Source organism: Nelumbo lutea, chromosome 2, assembly GCF_056320005.1.
Source record: "Nelumbo lutea isolate HS-2025 chromosome 2, American lotus-T2T, whole genome shotgun sequence".
Lineage (NCBI taxonomy): Eukaryota > Viridiplantae > Streptophyta > Magnoliopsida > Proteales > Nelumbonaceae > Nelumbo > Nelumbo lutea.
Window position 1 is genome coordinate 96,063,615 of NC_142685.1, and position 27,913 is coordinate 96,091,527.

General features: G+C 41.4%; 1 protein-coding gene across 1 annotated transcript; it reads left to right on the forward strand.

Moving 5' to 3' along the window:
- Window positions 1-793: 793 nt before the first annotated feature.
- LOC148872176 (wall-associated receptor kinase 5-like) lies at window positions 794-27,867 on the forward strand. Its single transcript, XM_088970097.1, has 5 exons — window positions 794-1,775; window positions 1,882-2,082; window positions 3,724-4,921; window positions 16,331-16,406; window positions 27,565-27,867. Exons 1-5 carry the CDS (start codon window positions 794-796, stop codon window positions 27,865-27,867), a joined length of 2,760 nt encoding a protein of 919 aa, XP_088826223.1.
- The last annotated feature ends 46 nt before the right edge of the window (window positions 27,868-27,913 follow it).

Below are 27,913 nucleotides of genomic sequence, written 5' to 3' on the forward strand. Positions count from 1 at the left end.
TAAACATAGTCAGGTTGGGGAGTTGGTCACTTGAAATTGACTTACCACTAGTGGAACAAGCCAATTCAGGTTGTATCGGTTTGGTTGGTTGGTTCAAAAGATTTAAACTTAAAAAATTAAATTTTTGATATAAAATATCTTGGACTAAGAAATATGGGAATTTTTCAACTTTCCATATTAAAAAAATTTATATATATATATATATATATATATACATATTATAGTTGGGTTGTACGATTTTAGTTGATTTACAAATGGCCAAAGTGAAAATGATCCAACCTATTTGGATTGAGAAATTGTTGAACCAAAGCCGAATAGAAATACTAAAAAATCGATGGTCGATTAGATTGGTCGGTTTCATTAGTTTGATGAACAATTATAGCTGAAACTAATTGTTATTCTTGTATTGTAAAAAAAAATTATTAAAAGTAGTTATTAAATAATTATTAATTATTTAAAAAATATAAAATATAAAACAATTATCTATTCTTACATGCTTCTATATAGTTTTATTATTTAACTTTCACTTACGCTGAGTTTGGAAGAAATACAAATGCAAATACGCAGAGTGAAAACTTTATATTTTGCATATTTTGTATATATTTAAGATTTAATAAATCCAATGGGTCCCATGGTCCCGCTGGTACTTTTATAATAATAGACAACAAAGTCATGCAAACTTTTTTTTAACGTCACTCCAAACAAGGAAAAAAAGAGAAGCTACAAATACGAATAAACGAGTGAAGGAGGGGCAAAGGTACATCCCTCGGTGAAGTATAGAAACTTAACCATAATGGCTGTAGCTGGGGTTATGCTGCTGTTTCATCAGCTCCTACTCCTGTTCTTGCTGTTATTCTTGAGTCTCTTCATGGCAACTGCGACCTCATCACCAATCATGCCAAAGCCCGACTGCCCAGACAAATGTGGCAACATCCCCGTTCCCTACCCATTCGGATTGGGGACGGATCCAAGCTGTTATAGAGAAGGTTTTCAACTACTCTGCAACCACACCTTCACCCCTCCCAAATTGGTTTCGCCAAATACTGCCATTTACGAATACACAAACGGAGATGAACGGTATTACTCAACTGATAAAGTAGTGGAAGTTGAAGAAATATCATTACAAGGCCAGTTGCGCGTCTATTCCTTCATGAATTACCGTTGTCACAACGATTCGTTAGTTGTTGTTAGCCCTAACACGACTTTGATCTATATGGATATGACGGATACGCCCTTTGCTCTTTCCGATACCGGCAACATATTAACGGCCATCGGTTGTGATATCCGAGCCGACGTTGCTTCCGCAAATGGCAGTACCGTGTGGTATCGAGGCTTTCGGTTTCGATACGGATGCTACAGTTATTGTGAAGATAAAAACAGGACGCTCAATGGGACTTATCCAGGGATGGGTCACTGCCAGACCACCATCACTAAGGGGCTAAAGTATTTTGCTGGGATTCTGAATGGCGACGACTTGTTTTATACAAATTTCAGTCCCTGCGCATACTCTTTCGTGGCCGACTACAAGTGGTACAACTTTTCCATAGACCACCTCTCTCGCTTTGATTTCTACACAAGAAACAGAGGCATGGTTCCAACAATATTAGACTGGGCAATAGAGAACGACTCGTGCAAAAACATTACAATGAGAAACACCACCACTTACGCGTGTGGCAAGAACAGCGGATGTCATGACTCTCACAACGGTCTTGGATATCTCTGCAAATGTTTGGAAGGCTACCAAGGCAACCCTTATCTTCAAGACGGATGTCAAGGTATGTAATATATTGAAGTCAACTACCTTTTTACCATGACTATTTCTACAATTTTGATTGTTATTGTTGAATCCAACCCAAGATTTTTGTTATAAATGCGTTTCAGATATCAATGAATGTTCGGGTCCAACCATGAATGACTGCTTACCATCTCCATCTGGGATTTGCAAAAATACGGCTGGGAGTTACAGTTGCTCTTGCCCATCTGGTACAGTGGGCGACGGAAGACGAAATGGGATTGGTTGCATCCCTATTCCTCCTCCACCACCTTCACAGACAAAACTTCGGGTGATTCAAGTCTCCACAGGTAATAGCTTAATACTTGATTTAAAATCTTCACATAGTTAAGAAATATTGTCTTTCAACTCGGGAATAGCGGATGCACCAGTTCTCCAAATTCGGCTGTCAATTCCATTATGTGTCCAATCTCAACTACCATACGTTTTCATGTGCATCCGATTATCATTTGCATCCATCCAATTATTACTAGGACCTAACTTCCGACATCCAAACCTAAGATTATTGGATTTGGAATCGGATCAGGTATCTAAGTTTGATTCCATTGACAACCTACGTCATTTCAGCCCATCCCGAGCCTGGGCCTGGATCATGCCTGCAAACTTTGATGTCAAGTTTCGGCCTTCGGACTCTAATATTTCAAACCCAGCTCCAGCCCAGCCTAGCCTGGGCCTGGGCCTAGGCTATATCCCTCTATGGGCCCAGGCGTAGGCTATATCCCTTATCATATGTGCATCTAGGCACAGTAATATTTGATCTATTCTCTCATCCACTTGAAATTTCCAATTTCAAGGTTGATGCATGTAACTTTAACACTACAAAAAATGGTCCATTTTATATTTTATTTAGCTTGCGGTTTGCTTGATTCCTTGGAAATGGCTTTCCAAGTAATAAAATTATATGAATACATTTTGTAGAACAAAGAATACTCAAGATAAGAGTGATTCAGGGTCATAAGTGCAAATAACATGCACAACCAAACCCACAAAGAAAAGAATAGTCTAGTGGTGACTCAAGAGTTGTTGCCATGAAGGTTTCATGTTGAGAATAGGTTTAGCTAGGCAAGCAATTGAGGGTAAAAACAATAGACTCAAAGGCATCATACAAGCAGTTTTGCAGAATAGATGCTCTAGCCATCATTGCCAAACCTATCTCAACAATGTTTCAATTCATTCAGCAAAGCCATTTTGTTGGTTAGTATGAAGATAGGATTTACAATGAGTAATATACTAGTTGAATGAAAGGGCCCAAGCAAAGGTTGACGCTTTGTACCACCATTATTTTAACAAAATTTCAACTTGATTTTTTAAATTGAATAAATAGAATAAGCATTTAAGATTTGCTTTTCATTGGGAAAAATCCAAATGAACTTGGGCTGAATTTGGAAAGAGTACAAATGCAAATATGTAGAGTGCAAAACCTATTTTGTATTATTTTGTATAGATTTGTACTATATAAATTTGTACAATGCAAATACATAAAAAATAATAAAAATATAAGGTTTTGCACTCTATGCATTTGCATTTGTACTCCTAGGCTCAGTTTGGAAGGAGTACAAACACAAATATGTACAGTGCAAAACCTTGTATTTTGAATTATTTTGTATATATTTGTACTGTACATATTTGTATTTGTACTCCTTCCAAACTGAACCTTAGTAAAAAAATCCACAAAAAAAATGTAATATCTCTAACCTTCAATAGTGACATAAAGAAGAGGGTCCCTAAACATTGAAGTACAATATCCCAAGTGGACAAATAAAAGAGAATGGAAAGCTATGACTCATGCCAAGAGGGCATGACGCATGCGTGATTAAAGACTTTTAAACAAAGTTAACACATGGGATTTTCTGCATTAAAATCTTCTATTTATTGGTTTCCTCTTATTTATTATGTTATTCTTAACCAATTATCTTCCATGGATCATGCAGGTGTATGTTTAGGTATGGTGCTACTTCTATCCAGTTATTGGTTGTACCATGTTTTGAAGAAAAGACAAATAAAGAAACAAAAAGAAAATTTCTATAAAAGAAATGGTGGTTTTCTATTGGAACAACAAATTTCATCGAAAGAAGGCAATGTTGAGAAAATAAAAGTTTTTACAGCAGATGAATTAGCAAAGGCAACTGACCAATATAATCAAAATCGAATTCTTGGTCAAGGGGGACAAGGTACAGTTTATAAAGGTATGCTATCAGATGGTAGAATTGTGGCAATCAAAAAATCCAAGATAGAGGATGAAAGTCAACTTGAACAATTCATCAATGAGGTTGTCATACTTTCTCAAATCAACCATAGGAATGTGGTTAAATTGTTGGGTTGTTGTTTAGAGACAGAAATTCCTCTATTAGTTTATGAATTCATCTCTGGTGGAACTCTTTTCTACAATATTCATTATCAAAATGAGGATTTCTTATTAACATGGGACGATCGCTTAAGAATTGCCACAGAAGTTGCAGGAGCAATTGCTTACTTACATTCAGCAACATCAATACCAATTTACCACAGAGACATAAAATCTTCAAACATTCTCTTAGATGACAAAGGTAGGGCTAAGGTTTCTGATTTTGGGACTTCAAGATCAATTGCAATTGATAAGACTCACTTAACCACTGTGGTACAAGGGACATTTGGATATTTGGATCCTGAATATTTTCAATCAAGTCAACTCACGGATAAAAGTGATGTTTATAGCTTTGGGGTTGTTCTTGTGGAGCTCCTAACAGGGGAGAAGCCAATTTCTTTTACTAGACCATTAGAAGGGAGAAACATTGTGACTTATTTTATTTCTGCAATAATGGAGAACCATCTTTTTGAAATTCTTGATGCTCAAGTCTTAAAAGATGGTAGAGAGTATGAACTCCAAGCGGTTGCCAACATTGCAAAAAGATGCTTAAGTTTAAATGGAAAGGAAAGGCCAACAATGAAAGAAGTTGCATTGGAGCTCGAGGGATTGAGAAGGTCCGAAGGATATTCTCATGTTGAACGAAACATTCATGAGGTGGAATGCATCATAGATAAACCAATAGGCCTTTGGGATACAGGTTCAACTTCAACAGGATGCAAAAGTATGGAGAACAGTTTCAAAACACAAGTTGATGAGCAACCACTACTGCATAGTCCATCCCTGTAGTCATCTTTACTAAGATATAGATATTAAAGATATTCAACTTTAGTTGTTGTATTCCAAAGCGTATTGCATTTGTGTTGTATGTCCTCTCTCTACTTATCAATACCCATATGTCCTTATTGTTTCACCATAGGTGTATTCTATACCATTTAGTTGTATGATCCATATTTTACTCTTGATATATTTGAGATATGAATAATTTCTTAAAAGAATAATCTTTTAGCAATTAATTCGCACATCCAAGCTAATGGATTTCTAGTTGGTTAAAGTTGACTATTAGCATTCTTTTCCTAATAAATTATTCACTTGGTATGTGTAATTTGACAAATAAACTTTAGGGGGTCATAGAAGGAATAAGATGAATTAGGGGGATATATGTGAAAAGAAAACGGAGGAAGTAGATCTCTTTCTGATCATTTTGCACCACTCCAAATACAGAGACTTTGGATCCAAACCATGGAACTGCAACCTATTTGTAGTGTGGCCACCGGACCACATGTAAACCCCTGATTCCCCATTCATGTGTACAATCTATATATATAAAATGGTCTTGCCATGTCAAGAGCCCTATCATTGCTTCAAACCCCCCTTTCTAGTTTTATGTTTTTTTTGAATTTTTTATTTTTTTAGTTCTATATAATTATCCATTAAACCAATAAGGAAATCACATATGCTTAACTATTTCTAATAACTATAAAGAAAGAGGGATTTGTTTTTCTAATGTTTAGCTAAGTGGCACCACTTCCCCCTAAATTGTTTCTAATTCCTATTTATCTCATAAATTATCTCTAATTTAGTAGAGAGATTCTCTCCTAAACTATCTCTAATTCCGGTTTATCCTCTCTCCCACTATTTATCTATATTTTATCTACAGAAAATTTCAATTAGAAAAATTCAGAACTATTTAAATGTTATAACGAAATTATATACTAAATTTAAAATATTTATTTAGAATAAAAAAAATTCATAGATTTAATAATATTCATATTATTGATAATTCTATATTTTTACAAAATTCATCATGAAATTATGTAGTAACAATATAAATTATAATTTTATGAATTATTCAATTTAAATGTTATTCAAATAATAACAATTTAAAATTAAAATATAAAACATTATTTAAACATTTCAATACCTAAAAATCTTAAATAAAAAATATTAAAAATAGCTAAATAATATAACAAAATATTTAATATTACATAATAACATTAAAATAGATAAAAATTCAAATAATGAAAATTTTTAAATATTTTAAATGTTATTTAATTATTTAAATAACAAAAAAAATTAACATGACAAAATTAACTAATGTAGATATTTAACATGACAAAATTTTAGTTATTGTTATTATTATAATTAATAACCAAATACAAATGGGGGAACAAAATATTATAATGTTAGAAAATGAAATTATTCATTAATTTATATTGAAAAATAAAAGATAAATTAGTGTGTTTTTGTTAGTAAACTACCAAATAAAAAATATATTTAATAACAATTTAAAAAATTCAATAAATCCCCATAGTTACACAAATGTAATAAAGTTTTTGAAAATTTTTCATAAAACTACATTTTCGTAAAGTAACATATTTGAAATTAAAAGATATAAATTATTTGAAAGTTTAATTAAAATGTTTTAAATAATTATTGAAACTTATTAGAGTATTTTGGAAATTTTAGAAAAATTTATTACATATGACAGATTTTGGAAAAACATTAAAAATTTATGTAATTTTCATCACAAATTATTGAAAATTATTATAGATAAATGACTATGTGACATGGAAAACTATAATATGAACAAATTATTATGGTAAATTAGTATAATATTGGAAAAAGGAAATTATTGGTTAGTTTATATTAGAAATTATAAGATAAATTAGTATAATTCTATAAGTAAACCATATAAAAAGAAAATACATTATTTAATAAAAAATTAAATAAATTTCAAAATTACACAAGTACAATAAATTTTCCAAAATTTTCATAAAGTTACATTTTTTAATATTAAAGACAATTTAGTGTACATTTAGAAATTTACCATGCGATTAATACTCAATATATCCTTTTGATCATTTCTATCATCAAATTGAATATTGGGTTGACGGGGACAATGCTTTCAAAACTAGATCAAACTTGATGGTTAGACTTGAAAAATTGGGAATCGGACATCGTTTCACCTCAAAACCGCTTTTTCTCCAAAAACCGTTTATTTGTTTAGCGAACCGCTAACCTGGGTGGTTGAACTGTCAACCCGGGCAACAATTTTTAGCCTTCTTTTTGTTTTTCTAATTTTTTACTTTTTTGTCAAAGCGAGTCATCCATTTAGACTGAACAGATAGACCGTTCGACCCCAGAACGGTTCTCTATCTGGTACAATTTTAAAAACATTGAATAGGGAGTGGGTGCCTTTCCTTAAGCTTGGCTTGATGTGCGGCCTAGCCTGGCCAAGTGCTAGTAATTATTGAATTTCAGCAGTTATTTGTCAGTTGTTTTCTTCTTCTATTTGGTTTTCTTTTGATTCCTCATCCACTGCTGGTATGTTTAACCAACTTTGATACGTTTTTGTTTGGTTTGATTTTTGAATTTCATTTTGTCTATCATTTGTTCCCCTTTACTTCTATCTATCACGGTCAAGATGCGTTGGTGTTACGGTTGGCAAAGTCTGTGGATGCAGTTTCCATGCATTGACCTAGATTTGTATACTGCCTTGACCTCAACAACTTCACTCACAAGTTTTTCCCACCTGATATTCATGTCGGTGAAAGAATAAAGACAAGCTTTGCTAGCTGTTTGATAATTGTCTTCCTCTTTTCTCTTGACTAGAGGCATATGATAGCTACCAAATCTTCCGTTACGTCTAAGCCGGGTCAAGGTAGACCCGAATTACATGATCCAATTTTAAAGCATCGTAAGTTAAAAGTAATTTCAGACCCTAAGCACCAAAAGGCATTAGGTTTAAAATAAATTCTAGGATGGACTAGGAGCCAAATTGAAGTTTAAGTCGTTGAGTGAAGTCAACGGAAGAAGCCCACCAAAACTGAATAATTAGCTCATTTCAACAGGGAGTCGGTGATATATATTGATGTATAGATACTGACTATAATTTACTATTATTGATAAATGTTGTTAATAATGTTATGATAATTGATAGTTCGACCATTTCATTTAAATAGATGGTTCGTTCTGACAATAACAATTATAAGCAAAAAATTCCGGAATCATTCTGGCCACCGGTTTTCGGGTTGACGGTTTGATCATCTGGTTCGAATGGATGGTCCGTTTTGACAATAAAAATTATAGGCAAAAATTTGAGTTTAAGAGGTCCATTAAGAGTATCATACGTGTTATATATGTCATTCGAGCGTATGACTCGTACAATCCCAAAATGGAACCGTTTTGGCAACCAGTTTTTTGGTCGGCCGTTCAACCGTTTGGTTTGAATAGATGACTCGTTCTGACAATAAAAAAATTACAATAAAAAAATTACGAAACGGCTCTGGCCAATAGTTTTCGAGTCGATGGTTCGATCGTTCAGTTTGAATGGATGACCTATTCTGACAACAAAAATTATAGGAAAAAAATTGAGTGTTTGAGATCCATTAAACAGTATTGTATGTGTTATGTCATTCGAGCGTGTGGCTCATACGACCTAAAAACAGAAAACATTATGATCACCAATTTTCAGGTCAACGATTCGACTGTTCGATTCGAATAAATGTCCCATTCTAACAACAAAAATAATAAAATAATAAAATGACCAAAAACCATTGAACAGGTCAACAGGTTAACGATTCGACCACTCGAGTCAATGGGTCATTGACCGATTCAATGGTTTTTGGCCAAGGATCAGAATTGGGGTAAAACTGAGCTGGTTGCTTGGACGGTTCCCAATTAAAAAAAAACAGACAAAAAACTATTGAATGGGACAACAAGTCGACGATTCAATCACTCATGTCAATGGGTCATTGACCGATTCAACAATTTTTGGCTAGGGACTGGGTCAACGGGTCAATGGGTCAATGGTTCCATTCCAGGCCCAGTGAAGCAAGGCCCCTCCACTAGTCTATAGTTAATCTACTAGACTACTACTTACTGCTTCCAAGTTACAAGCTCAGTTTACTACCACCACCAATGTAGGGATGCAACTTGGGGCAAGATAATCCGAACCCAGTCTGGCTGAAAAAGTAGGGTTTAGTTGAAGTTCAGGTTAAGATTAGGATTAAAAAGTACGAATCCAAATTAATTTCAGGTTGGATTAGAATTGAAGCCTTATCAACCCAGCCCAATCAGTATCTAACTTAATTTCATATTTGCATATAGAAATATTATATAAATGTATGTTTGTATATTATTATTATTATTATATTAGCATTTTTATTATTATTATTATTATTATTATTATTATCTTATTAATCTAATAATATTTATTATTTTATTAATATTAAGGTTTGGGCTTTTTTTTCATAAGTTATAAACGGCTAAAATAAGAATGGGCCATTCTGATTCTAATTCTAGGCACTTGTTTCAGGAAACCAACGGATCCTTAACATTTTATATTGCTTTGGGCTCAGGTCTTCGGGTTGGGTTTATTCAAATTTTGATAATTTATATTTAACATCAAATAATTTGTTTAATATCCAAGAATTCCTATTTTGCCCTTCTTCAACGTTTGCTTCCTCTTTTTTCTCTGTTTTATGCAATCATGGCAAAACTACAACCTTCCCTCCCAAGCTTTGTTTTTGAATCTCACAAGGATTGCCAAAGTCCCACCTAGTAGGATCTTATATCCCTTCAATCCTTTGTCCATGGCTTAACGAATAGGCTTTCTATTGAAATTTCTTTTGTAAACCACATACTTTGACAAATTGTTTGATTCTGGTTTTTGTTTACCTACTATACTGTATACATTGGGGTTCAAAATTTAACGAGGTTTTGTTGAAAAATGAAGTCTTGTTGTAAAGGTGATTACAGCTGAAAATGCAAAGAAGAAAAAATTTCTCTTTAATGCATTACTTTCTTCTTTTTAATGCATTACTTTCCTAGAAATTTGAGTTTTTCTTTATGTTTTTTTTTTTGTTGATGATCACTGAGAAACATTTTGCCTATAAAAAATGAAAAGCCACCATTTTTTGCATTGTTTGGGCATCTATTCTATTGTACAGGAAGTAGTTGGGAAGGAAAAGAAATTCTATCTTGAGGTACTTCACTTGAATGATTGAATCATTCTATTGATGTTGGTTTATGTTTGTGGCCTTGTGGGTTAGTGGGACTTCTTTACCCCTATGTATTCCTCATATATTTTTTCTTTCTTTTTAATACATTACTTTCCTTATTAGTAAAGATAAAATTTTCTCTATAATGAGTTTCCCATCTTAAATATATCAAGCCTCATGTTCTAAATAAAATCAACCCAAGTTAATGTTTTCTAATAGGTTCATTTGTTATAGCACCCCTATAGTTTCACATATTTATCAAAACCTATTCAACAGTTTAATACTACAATTGAATATAGCAAGGCCCATGTTCTAAATAATGAGTTTTCCATCTTAAATATATCAAGCCCCATGTTCTAAATAAAATCAATCCAAGTTTATGTTTTCTAATAGGTTCATTTATTATAGCACCCTTGTAGTTTCACATATTTATCAAAAACTATTCACCGGTTTAATACTATAATTGAATGGAGTTGTAATCGAATAGTTCGGGCTCGAATTCGATTAGACTCGACTCAAGTTCAGTTCTAATTGAGCTCAAATTGAGTTCAAACTTTGGGGTAAGTTCGATTGGTTATTTGAGCTCAAGGTCAACTAATAAAAAGTTTGGCTTGATTAACACACATACACACACACACACTCATATAAACATACATACATACATACATACATGCATGCATGCATTTATTATAGAATATAAAAATATATTTTATTTTCAAGCTTTCAAATTGACTTCAAACTCATTGAATATTTAATCAAACTACGTAATATTTTAGTCAAGCCCAGCCAAGACATGCCAAAGTTTGGCTTGGCTCAATTGCATCCCTACTACAGTTTGCATATTGATAAGGGTAAGTTGCTAAGACACCTCCCCTAAAGTTTACAGTTATTGCTAAAACCTCCCCTGAAGTTTGATAATTGTAATAACCTCCCCTGGACTTTTTGACAATGTTGCAAGTAGATCTCTTTTGTTAGAATTGTCTAAAAGAAGATATGAAAATGTCCTAAATACCCATTCAGTCACTTTTGACGAAAATATTTATTTTCTATATTTTCTCTTCATATGAATCATTATCCCAAATCCTTCCAATCACTTTTGTGATTTGATTTATTTTTGAAATTTTCCCTTCATATCAATTGCTCAAGGGTAAAGTTGCAACTTTAAATTCACTATTTTTTATTGTTTATAAAATTTGTATTAATTTTTTTTTCTGTAGATCCATCCTCAATAGTAATTATATGGGTAGTTTAGACATTTTTGTTGCCATTTGTTATAGGATTCAAACAGAGGGGTCTACTTGCAGCTGTATGGAAAGTTCATATCACAATTACAAAACTTTAGGTCACATTTCAGCAACATTAAAAATCTTCAGGTGATGTTTTTGCAATTTATCATATTAGTAAACCAGCCCCTATAGTTTGCACTTGGCAACATTTTATTTGTCACTGTTTTTTAAATGGTTGCAGGAAATAGCACTTTTGGCCTTAAAGTCCGTTTGACTAAATTTATCCAAAAAAAAATGTTCATTTTTCCAAAGGTTTTGTTTCTAAAAGGTTGATATGAGAGCTATAGGAGTATTTTTCATTTTCCACTCATTTTTAAGAGGTTTTGTCACCAATCCTAAATTGAAATACATGCAGTTAATCCTTTTCTTCCCTCTTCCCTTGCACATGACCACCTCTTCTTTTTTCTCTCTCACAATGAGAGTGTCTCTATACCCCCGATATGCCCCTGATACACCCTGATACACCCCTGATATGGGTCCAATGTGCATGAAAAAAGACGAAACATCCGATTCCCATGCATATCTTGTATCAGTTTTTCAATGATATGAAACGATATGCCCCGTATTGGGTGTATCGTATCAAAATTTTAAACTTGGATGGAACTTCAACCGTCCGTTGCTATAGTCTCTTTATAGTGATGAAAAATCTCTCTATCACTTTTTCGACACTAAAGATTGTATTTATAGTAACAACACAATAAATTCATCACTATAAATTATTTATAGTGACAGTCATCAATAAAGTCCTTTTTTCTTGTAGTATTGTTGTTGTAGATTCATGATTAGGAAACTATCGTCGAATTGCTACTTGAACCCCTAAAAAATGGAAAAAAAGATAAGAAAAGTCAAAGCTCGAATTTGTAACAATGAAGAAGTAAAATGATATGAAAACTCGAATTTGAGACCTCTAAAATACCTAAGCAAAGCTTTAATAGTGCAATGAGTTTCTGTATCCTTTGAGAGGAAGAACATCGTTCAACTAGGTTTAATTTTAAAATAGGGACATATTGTGTCTTTTCAAAATTATTTAGGGTATTTTTGACTTTGGGAAAAGTCTGAAATGTGTTTGAGCGCATTAAGTGCTAGGTCGTGCCATCTTAACATTTCGTATCTGAAAAGCCATTTTGAATCATTCTTTCAGACATGAATCTAAACACATCGAACATCTGAAAAGCATGTTTTTTAGATATTAGACATGTGCTATCAAATGCCACCTTAAATATATCTTATGAGTTGAGCCCATTGAACTTAAACATATCCTCATTTGTTTTTATCTTTCACATTACAAGAAAATCGGATTTTAGTAATGGGCAAAAATCATCACTATATATCATATCCGTACCATCAATGGAATTGCATCCATCACTATAAGCGGCGTCACTATAACATATGGTGATGAATTTAAAAATCCGTCACTAATGGATACCTTATAGTGGTGGTTTAGTTCATCATTATTATGATTAATTTTAGTGATGGATATTTTGTGTGCGTCACTAAAACTTATATATAGTGACAGATATGTCCGTCACTATTATAATATGTTTTAGTAACAAACATTTTTTTATTGTTACTAAAATATGAAATAGTATAGATAAATGTTTAGTGACGAAGTTTTTAAAACCTGTCACTATTATATATTATAGTGATTGTCACTTTTGTCCCTATTATCATACAACAAACAAAATTATGACAGATCGTCTGTCACTATAAATAAATGTACAGTAACAAAATTTTTAAAATTTTTTACTATTAAATTAAATAGTTACAATCTGTCACCATATAATCGACTTGTAGATATGTCGATAGTGTTATTCATCACTATATATACCCTATAATGACGGATACTTTTGTCACTAGTATCGTATGAAAAGAATTATAAATAAATGTATAGTGACGAAATTATTAAAATTTGTCATTATTAAATAATATAGTGACAATCATTTCTATCACTATATAATCAATTTGTAGATATAATGACGGTGTTTTTTGTCACTATAGGGTAAACAATACTATCACTATAATAATCCACCTAAATATTAAAAATGTTATTGCACATTGACCTATAAATAAAACCTGTATAAATTAATAATAATCACAATATTATTCACCTCATTGATGTCTAAAAACTTTATGATTTAATTTCACAAAACATAATGCTAAGTATATTATAAAAAGTAAAAACTATCAAACTTTTTAAAATATTTTTCACATGTCAATTTTGCAATAACTTGTGCATTTAAGAAAAACAATAAACATTAATTTCGAACAACTTTATCAATAGTTGACTTCTACATAAATTCAACCTGCATTTTACAAAAAAAAAAAATTATGCATTAGCTAAAAATCATATAAATAAATATAAATGTTTGTATAGCAATAAAATACTTACATAATCTTTTATCCAAAAAACCTTCAATTGTATTACATCTTGTAGGGTTGTAATGTGTCCATATGGTTCCATTAGTGATGTTAAAAGGCTAAGTACAGATTTAGTGCACCCTTCTATCCATCCAACTCCTAATGGCTCTCCACATGCAGTTTTAGTAGGATCATCATTTGATAAAACTTCCAGATTAATGAGTGGTTCCAAGTGATTCTTTGGAAGAAACAAAACTATGACTTGTAGATGTCTAATTTGATAAAGCATGCTAAGTTCTATTTGACTAGTTAGTGGTTCCAAGTGATTAAGAAGACAAAGTCAGCCCTCTACATCTTTAGGACAGAAGGCAAGTAGTGCAAGGTCTGCACTCATGGGCATTTCAATTGCAAAGAAGCAGGCTCATGTTAAGTCTTGTTAGGTTTTCACTCACCAAGTAGAAGTTAAAAGGCCCATGTTAGGTTTACACTCATGTTACCTAAAATTGTTTTCAATTTTGGTTGCAATGGGAAAGACTCATGATAGGTCTGCACTTATGTTGGAGTTAGAAGCCTTAAAATAACCATTCAAAATAGTAATATAGAAAGACAGAATCATACCTATAATGTGGCAAGTAGTAGGATAATTCAAATGTCTACTTTGAAGAAGACAAATAATTCAAATTGGATTTTTCCTGTTTCAACAATGTGGCAAATTTGTCAGCCTTTGGTTTAACTTTCACAGCAAAGGCAAGCAATGCAATCACTAAAGCCATTTGAAAAGGAAAAAAAATGCCCATACATTCATTAAGCATCAATAGAACCAAATACCAACACCTTCTTGGAAGTGCAACTGAAGTTATGGTGTGTGGTACAGGTCTGAAGCTACTAAGGATGAGAGAGTTAACTGAAGTTGGATAAGGTCAGTTGATCAATGTACTGAACTCAATCCAACCAGTGTAAACTTGCCTAAATCCAATCCGACTTGTTTAAACTTGCCTGAACCCAACCCAGCCTAACTGAACCTAGATGAACCCAGCCGAACCCAATCCAACCTATTTAAACTTACTTGAACCCAATCCAACTTAGCCCAACCTAACTTAACCTAGCTAAACCCAATCCAACCAATGTAAACTTGCCTAATCCCAGTCCAACCTTTTCAAACTTGCCTAAACCTAGCCCAACTTAACCCAACCATAGCTGATCCCAACCTAATCTAGCTGAACCCAGTCCAACCTATTTAAACTTTCCTGAACCCAATCCAACTTAACCCAAACATAGCTAAACCTAGTTGAACCCGACCCAATCTAGTTAAACTTACTGAACCTAGTCCCAAACTTAGCTAAACCTAGTCCCAAGTCACAACCTTAGTTGAACCTAGTCCAAACCATAGCTGGATCCAATCCAACTTTCTGAACCCAACATAACTCAACATGTGTAAACTTAGTTGAACCTAGTTAGAACCCCAAACTTGCTCAAACTTAATCCCAAGCACAGTTGAACCTAAACCTTTACATGTCTATAAAGTAGCAGTTTTGGTTACTGACCCGTGTATCTGCTGCAAACTATAACAATAGATCAGCCTTGTACCCACTACCCACAACCCCTTATTAATGTTGCAAGTCATAGAGTTAAACCAGCCTTGAACCCACCCTTATTAGCCCTTCTCACTACTGTAATTTATGGCAATAAACCAGCCTTGAGCCTACCTCCTTAGACCCCCTCCAACTGCTGCAATTTACAGTAGTGAACCAATCCCAAAACCTCTTTATCTTCTGTAATTTACAACATATAAGCCAACCTTAAACCCACTCCCTTTACCCCAGCCAACTATTGCAATTTGCAGCAAAAAACCAGCAGTAAAACAGTCCCAAAACCACTTCCTTTAACCCTCCATCTGCTAAGACTTTACAGCTGAAAGTCAACCTTCAACCCACTCCCTTTACCCCATCCAACTGCTGTGGTTTGTAGCAGAAAACCAGTCCCAAAAGCACCACCTCAGACCCCCTCTTACTGTTGTAATTTACAGAAGTGACCTACAATAGAAATCACCCCCTTAGATCCCTTCTCACTGCTATAATTATAGCAATAATTTATCCCAATCCATTCCAGGTTGAATAGTCCAATAAGTATGACAGTGGATTGGACTGCACCAGTCCAATATTTTAATATAGACGAAAATAATAAGATTTCAACAGTTTAAAGCTTTTCTTTTGTTTTTTCAAGTAATGGCAATTTGGCAAAGCAGCTCTGCATTAGTCTGGGTCTAGGGTTGCATTGCGGTCTACGGGACCCATAAACTAGGGAGTAGGGAATATCAATAGGCATATCATCAATAACTTCAGAATGCTTTTGGGTGTTAACGTGAACCCACCAAGTTCTTATACATGACACCTTATTTGGATGATTGGATCAACCCCAAATCTTATACATGCCTTTTCAGAAAACAGTTGAAACTGCTTAATTGATATGTTTGTGCAGAACGAAGCAACCATGGTGGATGGATTGGTTCTTGGTGGTTAACTATTGCTTTGTGCAATTGGTACAGGAATTACATAGCAGGCTGTGTAACTATGTCATCAAAAACTGAGTTGTATGATGCCATTGATGCTCTTGATGGACAGGTAAGATGCATGCTTTCTTTCTTTTAGTGCTATAATTATAGCAATAATTTATCCCAATCCATTCCAGGTTGAATAGTCCAATAAGTATGACAGTGGATTGGACTGCACCAGTCCAATATTTTAATATAGACAAAAATAATAAGATTTCAACAGTTTAAAGCTTTTCTTTTGTTTTTTCAAGTAATGGCAATTTGGCAAAGCAGCTCTGCATTACTCTGGGTCTAGGGTTGCACTGCGGTCTACGGGACCCATAAACTAGGGAGTAGGGAATATCAATAGGCATATTGATGAAGGAGGATTTGGCCCGACCTCTCTATTACGTGACACGTGGCAGAAACAACAGCTCGGCAAAAGGGGCCAAACCTAGGCGGGAACAAGGGGACACGAGCGGACTGAACTCCCTACCGGGGGCCCGAACTCACCCTTCGTAACAGCTCAGGATATACTTCGCCGAACTGACCCACCTTGTAATATCTCGGGCTATACTTCGCCGAACTGACTCGCAACAGCTCGGATACACTTGTAACAGTTCGGGATACACTTCGCCGAACTGACCCACCTTGTAACATCTCGGGATACACTTCGCCGAACTGACTCACCTTGTAACAGCTCGGGATACACCTCGCCGAACTGACCTGCCCTATAGGTACCTCCGAGCTCAAGACTGCCTCGCTCAGCACTTCGCATCGCTTGGCACCAAAACCAAACAAGTCGTACCACGCCTGACACTAAGGAAGTTCGTGCCCAAGGACGCCGCGCCTGACTGACTTGGGATCTGACGTTTGGCAATAGCACCGTAAACGGACACCTGCCACCGCCACCTCCAGTTAGATGACAGTTAGGCAGTGACGGTTTTGTCTCAGCAGAAAGGACGACGGCCATGTTGACAAGCACAAGGGTAATCATACCTGACCTGACAAGGGCCCCGGGACGAGTGCACAAAGAAATTATAAGAGCCCCCTGCCCCCCGACAGCGGAGGTATACAAACTTTGCACTATCTGGTATTACCTTGCTTTTGAAGGATTCTAACTTGAGCTTCAAAGCCTCTACACCGGGTTCCCCCCGGAGCTTCCCCATCTCCTTCGTTTCAGGTTCCCTGCTACCCTGTTTAGAAGCAAGGCCGCGAACAGCTAAGACCAGCCGGATCGCGCTCCATCAATTGGCGCCGTCTGTGGGAAAACGCTTCAAAAAGCCTCCCTCCAAACTTCGATAACCCCTTTTCTTCAAAAAACCCAACACTCATGGCCTCCTCCAGCAACACCAGACGTGGCACGGAGACAAACGCCACCAGGGAACAACTTCAAGTCCCCATGGTGTGCGTTGTACAGTTCACCATCCCCCTTTTGGCGGATGGAATCCCTAGCTTGAACGCGCCACAAGCAGTGGCACCCGTAAACCCTCCTACCACAAGCATCCTCTTTCCTCTCCCCATTGAGACAACCTTCACTAAACCGACTGCCGTCCCCCTGGCAGCCAGCCAAAACCGGTTGGAGGACCTGATGCAGTGCATGCGGGCAATGCAAGCCCAAATGCAACAGTTCCAGCAGCACCAGCTTCACCAGCACCAAGTACTGCACAACATCTCCCAGTATCACTATCAACAGCAGTTCCCCCAACTGCCACTGAACCAACCACTACTTCCGCCTTGCCACCCCGCCCCGAGGCCGGTCAAGGCCTCCCCACAGGATGGATGCCCCCACCAGGCGAAGGCCTCCCGGCCCCAGAACCACCCCAACAGCCAGGCCTCGTCCCCAGGCCGAAGAGAGAAAAGTGTCATCCCCGCCTCGCAACCCACGGGCGGGTCGGGAGCCTCGCCCGCGAGGTCGGCACCCCGGTGCTCTAAGCCCGAGCTCCCGCTCACCGAAAACCGATTCAGCACCCTGGCGGCAGACTACCGGCATTCTAGGCCCATCGAGCTCGGTAACACGGAGGCCAGCAACGCCAGTACAAGGCCCGCTCAACGGCGAAGGCGCCGGCGAAGTCGCCGAACCGCTACCCGTGCCTTGTCGGAGTTCAGAGGCAAAGACACGAGCTCGGACGAGGTAGGGGCTACCCCGGTTCTCTCGGTTCCTTCCCCCTCGCCTCGGAACTCCTGACGGTCCCCTTACCTAGAGACTTCAAGCTCCCACCTCTGGACAAGTACGACGGGTCCTTCGACCCCAACGACCACGTTGACGCCTTTCAGTCCCAAATGCACCTCGCCAGGGCCAACGAATCGTGCATGTGCGTGGCCTTTACCACCACCCTCAGGGGGGTAGCCCGCACTTGGTACGGGAACCTGGCCCCCGGGTCGATAAAGTGCTGGGCCCAGTTCGTGCAAGTCTTCACCACACACTTCGTCACCAGCCAATGGTGCCCCAGAACAGAGGAAAGCATCTTCGGAGTAGTCCAAAGAGAAGGAGAATCCATTCAGGGCTACGTCAAGCGATTCAACGAAGCATGCTTGCAGATACCGCGGTTGGACCCCGCAGTGCAACTCGCGGCGGCCAAAAGATGAGTGACGCACAAAGAATTCAAATGGCACATGGTGGCCAACCAGCCCACAACCGTGGTCGAATTCCTCAAACTCGTGGATAAGTTCATGAGGACAGAGGAAGAAATTAACCAACGAACCGAAGGCGGGAACGAGAAAAGAAAGAGGGAAGGCGAGCTCTCCAACCCGGTGAATAGAAAAAACCCGACCCGGGAGCCAAAGCCGAACCAGTCATTCCGGGCCCCCCTAGCAGATCGGACGGGCTACACGCCGTTAAACACGAGGCGGACAGAGATCTTAATGACGATCAAAGACGCCCCGTACGTTAAGTGGCCACCTCGCCTAAAGGGAAATCCGAATAAGAGAAATAAGAATTTGTATTGTAGTTTCCATAGAGACCATGGTCATAGCACCGAACAGTGTAATAACCTCCGGGACGAGATAGAGGGGCTCATCCGTCGCGGATACTTGAGAAACTTTGTACAGCACAACAATAACAATAAGGCAGGTCGGCAAGGGGAGCACGAAAAGGATGCCCCCGAGTCTAGCAACAGACCTGGCGAACCATTGCAGAAGCAGCCTCCGGAAGAGAGGCCAGTTCGGGGAACCATCCACGTAATAGTGGGAGGTTCGGTGGTAGCGGGGTGTACCTCGGCAGCAGCCCGGAACCAATCTTCTTCACGGAGGACGACGCGTGAGGAGTCCACTACCCCCATGATGACGCGCTTGTCATTAAACTAAGGATCAACGACTTCGAGGTCAGGCGCGTACTCGTAGATTCGGGCAGCTCAGCGGACATCCTCTTCAAATCAGCATTTAACCAGCTGCAGTTACAGAGGAGCGAGCTGAAGCCCGCAAACACTCCCCTGGTGGGTTTCAGAGGAGAGGAAGTCAGGCCCCTCGGAAAAGTAACTGTCCCAGTGGAAGTCGGCACATGGCCTTGTGCAGTCATAATCAACCATGATTTCCTGGTAGTCGCGACCCCCTCCCCATACAATGCCATAATAGGGCAGCCGATCACGCATGTCCTACGGGCGACGGTCTCCACCTACTATTTGGCCATGAAGTTCCCTATGGACTTCGGTATAGGGGTAGCGCGGGGCGACCAGCTCGAGTCCCGCATGTGTTATGTCGCCACCCTGAAGGGAAAAACCAAGGCAGCCGACGACCTCGAATTGGAGCGGCCTGCGGAGCAAGGTGAGGAACGAGCTTCGCCCATGGAGGAAACTGTCGCAATCCCGACTTCGGCTACGGACCCAGCTCGCACACTCCAGATCGGAGCTTCCATCGAGGATCCCCTACGAACCGAACTGGTGAGTTTTTTACTTCAAAATTTAGATATTTTTGCCTGGTCCACGGCCGACATGCCCGGCATTAGCCCCGGACTGATAACTCACAAACTTAATACTGACCCTGTAGTCAGACCCGTTAGACAGAAGAAACGCAACTTAGCCCCAAAACACTGGAGAGCGGTCGACGAGGAGGTCGAGAAGCTCCTCGCAACAAACTTCATAAGGGAAGTCCATTACCCGAGCTGGGTGGCCAACCCGGTGTTGGTATAAAAGGCAAGCGGCAAGTGGCGCATGTGCGTCGACTATACCGACCTGAACCGAGCTTGCCCGAAAGATTGCTTCCCCCTCCCCAGAATTGACTGCCTAGTGGACATGACCTCGGGAAACGAGTTGCTAAGCTTACTGGACGCCTACTCGGGCAACAACCAAGTTAGGATGGACCCATCCGATGAGGAAAAAACCAGTTTCATAACCGAGTTCGGCCTGTATTGCTACAAAGTCATGCCCTTCAGACTAAAAAATGCTAGAGCGACTTTCCAAAGACTTCTAAATAGGCTATTTCGGCCCCTGATTGGTACGAAGATAGAGTGCTATGTAGACGACATGGTCGTCAAGACTCAGTTTTCACAAGAATTAATACAAGACTTAGAGTCTGTTTTCCAAATCCTGCGTCAGTTTAGCATGAAGTTGAACCCCAACAAATGTGTCTTCAGCGTCACCTCGGGCAAGTTCCTAGGCTACATTGTCAATCGGCGCGGTATTGAGACCAACCCGGACAAAGTAAAAGCCATTCTAGATATGAAACCACCTTAGAAAGTAAAAGAGGTTCAGAGGCTAAACGGCCGCATAGCCGCTCTAAGCCGCTTCTTGTCTAAGTCAGCAGACCGCTGCCTACCCTTCTTCAAGGCAGTCAAAGGCAAAGGGTTCGAGTGGACCCAGGACTGCCAATTCGCGTTCGATGAACTAAAAGGTTACCTCACTAGTGTGCCAACCTTAGCCCGGCCCGAGGTGGGCGAGGTCTTAGAACTGTACCTCTCGGCAAGCGACAAGGCGGTCAGTTCGGTACTAATAAAAGAAACAGACCAGGTCCAACGACCCATCTATTATGTTAGTAAAATTTTGTAGGGAGCAGAGGCAAGGTACCCGGAGATAGAAAAACTAGCATACGCCCTAGTAATAGCAGCTCGGAAACTCCGCCCATACTTTCAAGCTCACACCGTCATTGTCCTAACTGACAAACCTCTCAGATAAGTTTTACTCAAACCCGAGGTTTCTGGTCGACTGACGAAATGGGCCATCAAACTCAGCGAGTACGACCTCCAGTACAAACCGAGAACCGCTATCAAGGCCCAAGCTTTGGCAGATTTTATCACCGAGTGCACTTTCAGCCACGAAGCCCCACAGGTCGAGCCCGAGGTCCCCAGTTCGGGCGAACCCGGAGCTCCTGAGCCCATAGAGTCCGAACCCCGTGAAGTAGCAGCCAGTGTGGCATCTCTCCTGGTCAGGCGAAGCGCGAACTGGGATGAGGAGCCCTGGATCCTTCACGTGGACGGTTCCTCGAACCGGCAAGGCAGCGGAGCTAGAATAGTCTTGTGCGGACCGGGCGGCACAAAATTAGAATACGCACTACGCTTTGAGTTTGCGGCATCCAACAACGAGGCAGAGTACGAAGCACTGATCGTCGGGCTGGACCTAGCGCGAAAGGTAAAGGCAAAACACTTGGTCATCTACAGCGATTCTCAGCTCGTGGTGAACCAAGTTACTGGCGAGTACGAAGCACGCGATCTCTCCATGATCGCATATTTGGCCAAAGTAAAAGAAGCCCTGCTCAACTTCCAGTCACACATCATCAGGAAAATCCCGAGGTCAGAAAACACTAAGGCCGACGCCCTGTCCCGGTTAGCCAGTACAAGTCACAACAATATGAGAACTGTGTACATAGAGGACTTACCTCGGCCTAGTATTCTCGGGGGAACAGAGGAGGTCGCTCCCGTCTTGGAGGCAGAGCCAAGCTGGATCGATCCACTCGCAAGCTTCTTGATAGACGGAACCCTCCTTGCAGAACGCAATGCGGCCAAGGGGGTGCAGCGCCAGGCGGCCAAATACATCATAATAGACGAACGGTTATACCGACGGTCGTACACGCTCCCCTATTTGCGTTGCCTGCGACCTGCCGAAGCTGAGTTCGTACTCCACGACACTCATGAAGGCCTATGCGGCGGACACTTGGGGGGCAGAGCACTCGCCCAAAAGGCACTTTGACAAGGATACTACTGGCCAGCGATGAACCTGCCTCCGATCTCAAATACCTCGCCAGCCCGTGGCCCTTTGCACAATGGGGCATCAACCTCCTGGGGCCATTCCCAGCAACAACAGGCGGAAGAAAATTCTTAGTTGTTGCAGTAGATTACTTTACGAAGTGGATAGAAGCCGAACCTCTGGCAACTGTTACGGCTCGAAACATACAGAACTTCTTTAGGAAGAACATAGTATGTAAGTTCGGGTTACCTCGGGTACTAATCTCCGACAACGACAAACAGTTCGAGGATATCAAGTTCCAAGAGTGGTGCCAGAACATGGGGATTCGGCAAAATTTCATGTCAGTCGCGCACCCGCAGGCAAACGGTCAGACGGAAGTAATGAACACAGCCATCCTGCGCGGACTGAAAGCACGTCTGGATCGAGCTAAGGGATTGTGGGCCAAAGAGCTACCAAGTGTCTTATGGGCTCACCGAACTACCGAAAAAATAGCCACGGGAGAAAACCCCTTCAACCTGACCTACAGCACTGAAGCAGTGATCCCGGCGGAAATCGAAATACCAACATTGCGATTAGAAACATACGACAATCGGACGAACGGAGACGAGTTATGTACCAACCTTGACCTACTGGACGAGGTAAGGGACCTCGCGCACATCCGAACAGCGGCATACCAGCAGCAAGTAGCTCGCTACTACAATAGCAAAGTAAAGCAACGAAGCTTCCGAGTCGGCGACTTGGTCCTTCGTAAGATCATGGTGTCCGAACCCGGCGTGGGCAAGCTTGGACCTAATTGGGAAGGGCCCTATAAAGTAAAAAGAGCGCTCGGGGGGCATACAAACTCGAAACCTTGGAAGGCAAACGAGTACCTCGAGCATTGAACATCGTGAACTTAAGGCGATACTACCTATAAACCACCAAGCGAAGTGGACGAAATCAGGTCCTATGTGCCACGATGCAAGCCAAGAGGAACTTCGGCAAGCAAAGGAGCATATTATCAGCTCGGCAAAAAACCAGTTCGCGACAGAACAGACCGCGAAAATTTAATAACCCGGACAGTGGCAGACAGAATCAGTTCGGGGAAGAAGAACATGGGGAAAAAGTCCATTGCAAGAAACAGTACATCGGCCATCAGAAAGGACCAAAAAATAATAATAATAATAATAATTTTACATGCCCGGAGCCACTTCTTCGCCATCGGAAGGCACTTCAACAACACCCGAAGGCCCTGCCTCTCCTTCAGAGTCCGGGTCGCCATCGGCAGCATTGGCCATCTCCTGAGTTATACGCAAAGTGGATATGGCACTTACATCGAGGTCGGGGTACGTATTCCGGATCATCCACCGGTTCAACTTGAACTCCCTCCTGTAAGAGTCCACCATCAGATCGTCAAAACGCGGAGAGGCAATGTAGTCTTCAACTGCCTTCTTCTTGGCGTATTCAATGCCTTGGGAAAAAATCTATGTCCTCTCCCTGATGTCCTCTTGAAGATATTCGACTTGATGCTGCAAATCCAACTTCAAGTCCGCCATATGCTTGACAACTACCCCCATGGCCTCGGCGTCATGCTGAGACCTCGCCTGCCTAGCCCTCACGATGCGAGCAGCCTCTTCAGCAGCGTAAGCAGCCGCCTCAGCAGCCCGGGTATTTGCCTCTGCAGCACGGAAAGCTTCTTCAGCAGCATGAGCGGCAGCCTCAGCAGCTCGCGCCTGTCACGAGCTCCTCTCCACTTGGGCCGCTAAGGCATGAATTGAAGAATTCACCTACCAAAATAAACAAGTGAGCAAATAACAACAGAAGCAACATAATAAAAAAGTGAAGACGGAATCTAACTCACCACCATGGCATGTGTTACGGCGCAGCAAGTGACCTGATTCAAGGGAAGATCAGTCCACGCCGCGACCTCCTCAGGGAAAGTAGCATCCCTACTCTTCTGAAGAGCGTAGTTCGGCGACAACACGCTCCTAAACTCCCCTTGAGCTCCCGAGCCTAAGGGCCCAGCCCGCGTATGAGTAGATCCGGAGTGAGCAGGAGCACTTGAGTATGCAGGAGCGCCCGTATGAGTGGTCTCAGCGTAAGGCGCCCTGACAGTTTCATGCACCGGTGGAGTCACTTCAGGCTCCCTAGGCAGATCCTCCGGCGTATGGTTTGGAACTTGGGGCTCCTCATCCAGGGGCAGCTCGGTATGAGTTCGCTTGGCGACCCACTTCCTCCTCTTCATACCTTGGAACAAACGCCCCCCACGAGTTCTCTCCGCGTCCATGACACCTGTAGAAACGAGTTCGACATCAGAAAAAACGAAAAGAACAGAGCAAGCAAGAACCGCATAGCTAGAAACCTACCCGAACTCAGGCCGGCTGCAATAAGCTTAGCCTCCATTAAGTAGTGGTGGCACTTTAAGCCTTGCCGTGCCCATTGCCGGAGGCCCTTCACCGTCTCTTTATCAAGAGTTACGCCTAAATCGGGAGCGACCTCACCCCACCCGGTCTGAAAGGGCCATCCTTGTGCACTTCGCACGCCGGGACCTTATTAGGAAGATCGTGCAGAAGCTTAAAACCCTGGCGAGGAGAAAGGTAATACGCCCATCTCCCCCAAGAAGAGAACCCGCCTGTCTCTTGAGCATCAAGATAGAGGAGACACCAAACCGCCCGAAGCGACTCGGCCTACTGGTTCATAGTCCTCAAGCTCCACCTCAGGATCACTGAGGCAGTCCGGGGACACGGCTCAGTTGGTGGAACCTACGTCGGCCCTACTCGAAGAATCGTCTGAGCTATCAAAGCTAGACATTGGGGAAAAGATGGATTCAGGAAAGTACTCACCAGAAAGTTTGAAGAACAAGCCAAAGAACCGTGAAGACTGTATAACCAGCCTTGACGCGAGCTGGAAAAGACTTGGACGCGAGCTGAAAGGTTGGACGCGAACTCAGTAGACAGACCGCAGAAGTGACAAAACCGACCGGGGTCCCCCACTATTTATAGCTACAGTAACCAAGAATCGACCGTGCAGACCGAAGACGATCCGACGGCCCACGTTCTTACTGACCGCACAACCCTTAAGGTTGAGACGTGATTGGCGCATGTCTCTCCGAAAAAAGCGAAATGTCAGCGCACGTCTTTTTGAAACTGACGTCACTTCGACACGTGTCTTTCCGAAACTGACGCACCGCACATCTCCCTGACAGTCGCCCGCGTACAGCAGTGGCGCGCCTTTTTGAAATGACCCGCTGTCACGTCCCAGCGGTGCGAATCGGTTTGAAATTTAAAACGCATGCTGTCACAACCACCGGCGTTCTTGAGTAATCACGTTTCCAGCCTTCTCAGAAACCGAAAGAACCCTAGCAAAAGCATCTCACGCAAAGAAGGTTTGAAGGACGGGACAAATCCACCTGCTACCTCGCGAAAACTCCCCGCACCATGGCAAGACCCCCGGCGCAAGGAGTGGGGGGCAATTGATGAAGGAGGATTTGGCCCGACCTCTCTATTACGTGACACGTGGCAGAAACAACAGCTCGGCAAAAGGGGCCAAGCCTAGGCGGGAACAAGGGGACACGAGCGGACTAAACTCCCTACCGGGGGCCCAAACTCACCCTTCGTAACAGCTCAGGATATACTTCGCCGAACTGACCCACCTTGTAACAGCTCGGGCTATACTTCGCCGAACTGACTCTTGCAACAGCTCGGATACACTTGTAACAGCTCGGGATACACTTCGCCGAACTGACCCACCTTGTAACAGCTCGGGATACACTTCGCCGAACTAACCCACCTTGTAACAGCTTGGGATACACCTCGCCGAACTGACCTGCCCTATAGGTACCTCCGAGCTCAAGACCGACTCGCTCAGCACTTCGCATTGCTTGGCACCAAAACCAAACAAGTCATACCATGCCTGACACTAAGGAAGTTCGTGCCCAAGGACGCCGCGCCTGACTGACTTGGGATCTGACGTTTGGTGACAGCACTCTAAACGGCCACCTGCCACCGCCACTGACACCACCACCTCCAGTTAGATGACGGTTAGGCAGTGACGGTTCTGTCTCAGCAGAAAGGACGACGGCCAAGTTGACAAGCACAAGGGTAATCATACCTGACCTGACAAGGGCCCCGGGACGAGTGCACAAAGAGATTATAAGAGCCCCCTGCCCCCCGACAGTGGAGGTATGCAAACTTTGCGCTATCTGGTATTACCTTGCTTTTGAAGGATTCTAACTTGAGCTTCGGAGCCTCTACACCGGGTTCCCCCCGGAGCTTCCCCATCTCCTCCGTTTCAGGTTCCCTGCTACCCCGTTTAAAAGCAAGGCCGTGGACAACTAAGACCGGTCGGATCGCGCTTCATCAATTGGCGCCGTCTGTGGGAAAACGCTTCAAAAAGCCTCCCTCCAAACTTCGATAAACCCTTTTCTTCAAAAAACCCAACACTCATGGCCTCCTCCAGCAACACCGGACGTGACACGAAGACAAACGCCACCGGGGAACAACTTCAAGTCCCCGTGGTGTGCGTTGGACAGTTCACCATCCCCCTTTTGGCGGATGGGATCCCTAGCTTGAACGCGCCACAAGCAGTGGCACCCGTAAACCCTCCTACCACAAGCATCTCCTTTCCTCTCCCCATTGAGACAACCTTCACTGAACCGACTGCCGTCCCCCTGGCAGCTAGCCAAAACCGGTTGGAGGACCTGATGCAGTGCATGTGGGCAATGCAAGCCCAAATGCAACAGTTCCAGCAGCACCAAGTACTGCACAACATCTCCCAGTATCACTATCAACAGCAGTTCCCCCAACTGCCACTGAACCAACCACTACTTCCACCTCGCCACCCCGCCCCGAGGCCATGAGTTGGATGATGCCATTGATGCTCTTGATGGACAGGTAAGATGCATGCTTTCTTTCTTTTACTTTTGTGGTTCCATTAGGATGGCAGGGGTGCTAAGTATTCAGGTCAGGTATCCAAAAGTGCTCATCATGTCAACCTCTAGAAATCAAGGCAAGGGGACATGAAACACTTATGATGGTTCCAGTGATCTGGGGTCTTGGGAGGGGTGGATTGGGTAATCTCATAAATCTTTGAAATGAAGAGGCTGCCCTCAGACTCAAATCTGTTTTCTCATACTAATCCCTACTATTTAATGAGAAGATAAGTATTAGGACTGTAGTGGTAAATGAGAAGGTGACGGAGGAGGATAAGCAGTTCCAGGTGACTGAGAAGACAAAGTTAGCCTTTTCGTTGGTTTTACAAAAAGCAAGCAATGTAGGGTCTGCGCTCATGAGCAATCCTTATTACATATCAATAGGGGCATTATGGGTGTCAAGTTCCTTAAGCATGGTTGCCAAGGCAGTAAAGGATGTTAGCCTGATGACATCAGATAGAAAGTTGAGAAGGCTGAAGAGCCTCCTGTTGTCGGAGGAGAGAACATTCAGGTCAGATCACCTCAGTTAAAGCTCGCATAAGCTAAGGCTTGAGCAAACATTTAGGCCTGTTAGGA